This window comes from Mya arenaria, chromosome 17, assembly GCF_026914265.1.
Source record: "Mya arenaria isolate MELC-2E11 chromosome 17, ASM2691426v1".
Lineage (NCBI taxonomy): Eukaryota > Metazoa > Mollusca > Bivalvia > Myida > Myidae > Mya > Mya arenaria.
The window spans coordinates 1,978,851-1,987,754 of record NC_069138.1 but is presented as its reverse complement, the minus strand read 5'-3'; the positions used below and the strand labels follow the sequence as shown (position 1 = coordinate 1,987,754).

Genomic DNA, 8,904 nt, shown 5'->3' with positions numbered 1-8,904 from the left:
ACACATTTTTATATTTGTGACTTGTTAAGCGCTTTATCAGATTTTAAAACTTGATAACTGCTAGTTACTTTTGTCATTTTAATTTGGAACTATTTATATGGCGCATCGTTGACATTCTAATTTGAGTACTTTGGCTGTCAAACAATCGGTTCAGAAAGTGGAACTTAATTGGTAATAAAAACACCGTTTAAGCATGTGATAAAACAGATCTGACACCCGTTGTCATTTAATTCAAGAATTTTATTAAACTCGTCCATGAAAGTTGTTAGTAAGCTCGCCAGAGGCTCGCTTACTAACAAATTTCATGAACTCGTTTAATAAAATCTTATATTAAATGACAACTAGTGTCAGATCCTTTATATATACCACCCCCTACTCCCGGTGGGACTCATTGCTATCAAATAGACGTTGGCATTAAAAAAACTTAAGAAATCTGCACGCCTTAAAAAATTAATTTACTAAATAATACCCATTCTTTTTATTTAAACCCGTGTATCTTACCGTTCCTTTCAGATGAATTGGCATTTAACGGGATAGGCCTTGTTATACTCGCATAACCCCTTTAATCACATCCTTTTCCTGGTTTCCTGTTTTATATAACTAACACGCATTTTCATTATTACACAGGTGATATATAGGGATTATTATGATAGGACGCTTTTCTGGTGACCTGTATCACGTCGAGTTCGGTGTTAACACGTATCCGAATATTTTGTAAGCATTGCTTTGAGTTTGACGCATCACTTTTGTGTTCGTGGCGCATTCAGGAAGTCAGAGGAAGCTTTCAAGACAGATCGGGTAGCTGCGGGCCACCAACATGGCTGATCGATAAATTAAAACTTGAAATATGTACTGGTATGGTGGGACAGCGTCCAAATCTGGCTAGTTTTCTATCCGGACCAGAAAAAGCATGATTGATAGTTATTTTTCTTTCATAACTAAAATATCAATTTGTGGAAAAAAATGACTTAGAAATTGCATTTGTTTTTAGATTTCACCAAGGGCACATGGGTCGTTGTATACTGACTTCATTAAGCGCATTAAATTTTAGATCACAATTAACGTCAAATAGATCCTCAGTGTTTTGATGATTATTCATCTCAAATTTTGATTAAAAGCCTTGCAGGTTTTACAACGCTGGTAAAATGACTGGAAACAATAAGCCAAATGATAATATATAACAAATAACAAATCATTGGCCAGTATGAAGCATCGCCCGTCAGTTTTTTATCTGAAATTTTATATAAATTTTAAACAATTTCTTACAGATGGCGATATACAACAATTGAAATGAGCTATTATTATTTTCTTCGTATAACTTTAAACAAAAACAAAATGCAACATTTATGGGTTTTGAATAAATCAATGCAACCATAAATGCCAAAATCCGGTTGAATGACAAGCAAATTATTAAATTAAAGCACTGTTTTAATTACAATCGACAAGGTATAGTTATGCTCTCTTATTTCCCGCGTATATTCCATATCCATTGTTCAGTCATGCATCACCTTACTGTTACTCGCAAACCTGTTCAAAACATTCGTTTTTTTTGATAATATTAGTTCTCAAAGAATACTTGATATGCGCAGAGTTTTCATGCCGGTCAATGCGAAAATGATTCCCATATAAGTAAATTTCGCCTGTCAGTGGTTTCGAATGAGCATAACCTGTTTATGCGAGATTTAGCGAATATCCACTAAAGTGTGTATGGAAGCAACATCCCACAAGAGTAGGGGTTCCACCACTTCCATGGACGATGACCTTGACTTGATCCCCTGCGGCGATCTCAAGGACAGTCGGGACGGAACGATGGTGATGGAAATCTACGTTGTTCTCTAGAAACAGGTAATTCACCTGTTCATTGTTCTTCATGACGTGAAGGTTAATCTGGAATTGACATTACAACACATAATAGTGGATCTCCATAGCAACTATAAAACCCTTAATCATTTACAAATGCTGTTTAATCATGCTATCTCGAACTTGGCTGCATCTACCTTACAGGGTGCGAATGTAACGACTTATTTTCATGAAATGGTATTGATGCCTATTGAAAGTTTACTTGCCATCTATATATATATATATATATAACTATAATATATCATGTTATTTCAATTCATTGACGTAAAGTTTAACATGCTCTATGCCATTGAAACTATATACAATTATATCGCGAATGCAAAAAAGAACAAGAGTTTTGGAGAAGTTAAGATGAATTCATTGACAGACTGGACATTTAAGTAATTTGAATTCACTTAGTTCATTGCAAGAAACAGCTTGGGAAATAGATTTGCGAATAATAATAAGGGCCTTCCACAGTGCAAATGTCGTTTGAATGTTCAAAACAAAAATGAATAAAAATATCCTTTTTCATTTAGTTTTGAGGTTCAATATTTAGCAAGAATAATTCATATATCCGTTACAAAATGTGTAGCTTTTATTAGCTTTAATAAGGAGATGGGCAGTTTTATTAAAGAAGATTTTATCAGGTTTCCAATCAAACAGGATTTCCTTTTTTTCCGGAAAATTTCATTGCACAAAATGAACTTTTGAAACGGTTAAATGTTTGGCATTCCTCAACAACTTCTGCATTCTGTAAGGTAAGAACATTCAAGTGGAGCAGTATGTCAACAATTGAATCATTTACATTATTGCCGCTCCCGGGCCTCGACGTGGCAACGAGGTGGAATACGTAGAGACCAGGAGCTTTTGCAACAAAAACGCCGTTGCTAGGGTTGTAACGACTGCCGTTGTTGAGAATGGTGTGGTCAAAAACTACCGTTGCTCCTTTGGTGAATGACGTCAAATCGTGGGATAGTTCTGCCATAAATGCGACTGAAACCATGATAAATAGTGTTCCATTAATATGTGTATTGTTCAAAAATATAGTTTTGTATTACGTCTCCTGTATCACGACATTTGGTGATAATTCCGCGCAGTTTTCCTATTATTGATCAGTTAAACTTTATTTTTTGTTGTTAGACTAAAACAAAAAAAAAATAAAAAGTGTAAGATTGCAATATGTATTATCTCGTGAACTTTAAAAGAAATTACTTCACATGCGGCAAAGCCATTCCTGAAATGTTACTTATCTTGCTCACTCGGTGAAAACTATTGCACATCTTAAAATGCAACAAACAATTATCCTCAGTAAAATTGAAATTGATAAATTTAGACTTCAGCAAAAAACAAATTACTATTATCCAAGGACATATTTGTCTTACCTCTGTCATGTAATGTTTGTTTGACGGCTTCGATTTCCAGCTCTAAGTCGTGAAGCTTTTTAAGTATTTTATAATCGTAATCAAACCTTGACGTACATATTCCAGGTTCCTGACAGAGAGCAAAATGCAACAGTAAAATGAGAAAAAGGCATAAACAGATCAACACAGGTTTTGTAGCCATCCTTGCTTAACTAGATTTCGACGCAATATGTTAAAAACATTAAATTCGTTTTGAAACGTATTGCATTCAACCTTATCTTATTAACTGAGTGTGCGGTTTATTTTCATTATCTCAACGCACTTTGGTCACAATATTTGCTGTTCTCGTTTAGTGCTATTTCTGTCCGCTGTTCTCGTTTTGTGCTATTTCTGCCCGCTGTTCTCGTTTAGTGCTATTTCTGTCCGCTGTTCTCGTTTAGTGCTATTTCTGTCCGCTGTTCTCGTTTAGTGCTATTTCTGTCCGCGTTTCACCCCCAAAAGTTGTAGGTTCTATCTCTACGATGGGTACTATGACTACTATCGCCTCGACTCTCAATATTAAGACCAGTAAAATGCCTCGAGAGTGATTCTATACGCTAACAGCTTTCCCCCAACATCGAGCGAACGAAAATAGCTATCAACAAACCATTCTCATTAATAAATGAGATTTGACAATGCTGGTTCTAACATCACCGCTCTGGTGTACAGGAATGCGAATACCTTGCACTAGTTGTAGTCTAGTATAATCTTGGTGTATGAAACTCGCATAACAACACAGTGACCTTTAATTAAACATCACCTAATTTGTTGAAACATCGTCACTCCGACCAAATTTGTTAAGCTACATAGTTGCATATACTTTATTTAGTTATGGCAGCGATATTTTACTTCAAACCATTCTTAATCGTGTTATATCTTTGTATAAACATGTTGTTTTTTAAAAAAAGAAACACATCGGGTATTACTTTCTTTCGTTTTGCAAAGCTCTCAAAACTCTTACACATGTATAAAAGGACACATGTATTATGTTTGCTAAATATTCAAGCCTAAAAAATGATGATTTTGTTTCTGGGTTTTTGAGACCCTATTTTGCTCTCTGGAAATTCTCTATATGTGTTTGGATATTCTTGTTCAAACCGTTAAAGGAGCAGTGCATTTTCCCATCAAATATGATTGTTTTCGAGCTCTTTTTACATCAACCGATTATCTACACATATATAATTATAAAAGTGTCAGTTGCAAGGCGTATCAATTATACAAATTTTAATCTTTTAACTTCTACAGAACAGTATCGATTTCATAATTCACAAAAGCTTAACTACAGGCAGACTTTTCATCGTTTAGAAATACAGATAAATGGATCTTTAGAGATAAACTTTAATATCAGATTTATCATCGAGACACATCTATTCGCGTATAAAGCATGCTGTTATCAATTTGTTTGTTATGTATTGGATTTTATTGCATTGAGCCGTTCTTTACAAAACCTGATCATGTACACCGTGCCTTTGCATGCATGTTATAATCGGTGAACATTGTAAACCCCAAATCCACGTTATCGCTGATACATTTACCGTTCGTGTTTGTTAACGTAAGTCGTAACTATGATATTGTCAAAGGATGGACTTTTCGAGTTTCTGTGCACAAACATGATGTTATAGATTATACATCTTGTCTATGGTTTTGTGCTTCTTCATTTCCCCAACGTCTTATATTTAATAATGTAATTGAAATTACAGATATATATATATATATATAATTTTATTATGATATATGGCCTCCGGCCCAATCATTTACATATACATACATATATAAATCAATACAACAGGTATGACAGGTCATGAAAATTATGCAATTCAATATTCATTATTCATAACGTAATATAGATATTATAGATTGGTTCTATTTTACAAACATATCAGTGTAAGTACATAGACATATTTAACAATGTGCATCATTTCTTATAATTCAACACATATGAAGGTAATATTGATATACTATGCGTAAAATGGCAAGAAGTTTTATCAATCTCATATGCTGATATAACATTCAATTCATGATTAATACACTATGCACAATGACATAAATATATGCCTATATATAATAATTATGGAAATAATTATTTCGTAGTTTAAAAGCATGGTATACAAACATAGCAGTATTTCTTATAATTAGCTCATTTCTACTTGACATCAAATTATAAAATCTTTGCAATGTTGGAAACTCATGATACATGCTAGATATGTATTTAAACTGTAATTTAGAATAAAGGGGGCACACAAGAAGGAAATGAAATTCATCCTCGACAATACATTCACAATATGGACAATATCTATAGTCTCTATCTATTTCATAATGCCTCCCCTTTTCAATCATAAGATTGTGACAAGAACTTCTAAATCTTGCATAGCAGATTCTGACCTTTACAATATCAATAACATGTACATATAATGCAACTTCAAAGGTATCTTTGTAATTTGCAAAATGAAATAACTTGCTATTCGAGAATATCCGTTCTCTCCAAGTTTGCATATATTGGTCTTTTAGCCTTTGAACATATTGATGCAAGAAAACTTTCTCATTTGCAACAGATTGGCATTCCCATATATATCCAAAACCATTTATATACAAATGTTTTCTAACATGTGTCACCCATGATTCAATGCCCAAGTTATCATAATACAAAAGCATATTATAGCATTTCCTAACATATCTGTCATTATTTAAATTCAGGATTCTAATCCAATATTTCAAACATCTTTTGGCAGACATAATAAACATAGGAAATCTCCCAAGATCAGCTAATATAGCATCATTGCAAGCACTGGGTGGGACTTTTAAATATCTTTTACAAGCAGTAACATGTACAGATTCAATACATTGCATATGTTTTAGTCCCCACAGCTCTGATCCATATAATAGAATAGGTCTTATTTTAGTATCAAATATTTTATAGTACATCGAGTAAGGCACATAACACAAATTCTGCAGAGAAACATAGATATGATTTAGTACACGTCTTGCCTTAAGGGCAACAGATTCTGACATTTCATACATTGACAATCTACTTGTAAAATAAACACCAACATACGTAAAACCATTTACAACTTCTATACATCTGCTATTGTACACCCATTTCTCACTTCTGGCGATTCTACCACCATTTTTAAAAACAACAACTTTTGATTTATCAATATTAACAGTTAGCTTCATTTCTAGACAATATTTATGCAGTAAATTAATTTGCTTTTGTAACCCACTTATCGTATCCGACAGTAGAGCTATGTCATCAGCAAACATCAATAAGAATATCTCTGTATAATCCGGAAAAAGTTGAATACCTCTGACATCATTATTAGACATAAATACAGATAACTCATTTATGAACATACAGAATAAAACAGGACTAAGACTGCAACCCTGACGTAGACCAACAGGGCATGTGAATACATCTGAACATCCTTCATCCGTTTTAACATAAGCTTTAACAGAAGAATATATAGCATTAATAGCATTGTACAAATTTCCCTTTACACCATTCTGGCTAATAACATCATACAATTTTTGTCTAATAACTGAATCAAATGCCTTTTGAAAATCAATAAAGGCGACATACAAAGGTTTCTTTCGGACATATAGTTGTTTACTTATTAAAGATAACATAGTAAATGCATTGTCAATTGTACTATAATTGGTTCTAAACCCTGCTTGTGACTCACATAATTTACTGTACATATCAACATAAAATGTCAGACGTGCAGTTAAAATTGATATATATATTTTACTCAACACATCAATGAGTGCAATACCTCGAAAGTTATTAGTATTGTACTTATCTCCCTTTTTATAAACAGGTATAATAATTGTTTCTGTCCATGCTGTTGGGAATGTACCCGTAGTGAATATTCTATTAAAAAGATTAACAATAAATGGAAGCAGCGGTTTAATACCATATATTAAATGTATTGGCTTCAAATTTCCACCAACTGCCTTATCAGCCTTAAGATGTTTCACACTTTCTATTATTTCAATGTCAGTAATAGGGGAATTAAATATATAGTCTGTAATATCGTCAACACTGTCATCTGGTTGGTGTTCTCCCATCGGTTCTGCGTTGCTGCTCGAGTCGGTAGAAGAAAATAACTGTTTGAAATGTTCATACCATATATCTAAGGAAATATTAGAACTGTCAACATAGCAATTGTTAGATAATTTCTTAATTTCACCCCAAAACAATTTAGAGTTATTAATATTCTGCTGCAATTTCTTGGTGTAATTCCTTTCATACTGATATCGTTTTCGCCTACATAGTAGCTTATAAGCTTTTTTCTTATTGGTATATTCTACGAGACTAATTTGGCTTTTATTAAGTCTAAAAGCGCGTATGAACTTTCTAGTTGTTTTCTTAGCTTTGTGACATTCATTGTCAAACCAGGATTTTGTTGATCGTTTTGATTTAACTGATTTTAAAAATGTTTCACTAGAGAGCAATATTTTGTCTTCAAGTGTTTCTACAATAATGTCTATATCTGTATTGTCATCAATTAACATATTATTCAATTCTTCAAATTGCCCTTCATTAATATTTTGAATAAGGATATCTTCATAATTTCCAGCTGTTGTGTTGTTTAGATTATAGAACTTGCTTTTATTTTGCTCTTTATCATTTCCTATCGTACTTTTAAAATCTGTCTTTAATTTTACAGCTATAGGCATGTGGCAACTTTCTTCAGATTGTAGAACTCTAAAATTGTCAATGATAGGCATCATATCTTTTGAAACAATGAAATAGTCCACTACACTACATCCATTTCTGTTAATAAAGGTATATTCGTTACTTCCAAACCGACCATTTACTATTGAGAGACCGAATGTTTTGCATGTATCAAGTAATTCTCGGCCAAATTTATTAACTATTCTGTCACATGAATGCCTTAAAGTATCTTCGCTATTATCAAATAAATCAGCATATTCGTGTAGTTGTGGCACATTGTCTACGTGTACTAAATTGTCACTTTCACATCCAGTTCTAGCGTTTAAATCCCCTGTTAAGATTATATTAAATGTCAATAGCTCATTTTCTATTAAACATTGCTCCAGTGTTTTAAACCCTGATTGATTATATGTACGAGATAATGGCGATTTCTCAGGAGGGAAATAGACGCATATATAAATTACATCTTTCAAAGTTTTAGTCAAATGTTTACTAATCTGCAGTATAACCCCATATTCAAAATGTTCGCATATCCGTTTAATATACTTTGATAATGATTTTCTAACAAAAACCGTTACTCCGCCCATACATCTTCCTCCAACACTAGACAATTTTGCATTACTACTAATAAAGTCATAGTCAACCATATGCTGTGTGCAGTAGTTACTATCGACATCCCATGTTTCTACAAATCCAATAAGATCATAATGTGATATAAAAGAAATGAACTCATCAACATGGAATTTAGATTTAAGTCCTTCAATATTCCAGGTCAAAAAAATTATGTAATATCTCAAATTTTCAAACTGATTTGGGCCTTGACCACTTCCCTATTTACCATTTACAGAAGAATTATCAGCAGATGTAACATCCATATTTGCTTGTTCAGCGCGTTCATCAATAGTTGGTAGACGTCGATTTCCTCGTCGAAAAACACGTCCGCTTTCATTGTTCGAAGATGTATCTTTCTTCTTGATAATCAACTCG

General features: G+C 33.1%; 1 protein-coding gene across 1 annotated transcript; it reads right to left on the bottom strand.

Moving 5' to 3' along the window:
• Nucleotides 1–516: 516 nt before the first annotated feature.
• Nucleotides 517–3,465, bottom strand: LOC128223742 (collagen alpha-1(VIII) chain-like). Its single transcript, XM_052933105.1, has 3 exons — nt 3,225–3,465; nt 2,648–2,835; nt 517–1,887 (listed from the first exon to the last, which is right to left on the bottom strand). Exons 1-3 carry the CDS (start codon nt 3,403–3,405, stop codon nt 1,672–1,674), a joined length of 585 nt encoding a protein of 194 aa, XP_052789065.1. The 5' UTR covers nt 3,406–3,465; the 3' UTR covers nt 517–1,671.
• Between the last annotated feature and the right edge of the window lie 5,439 nt (nt 3,466–8,904).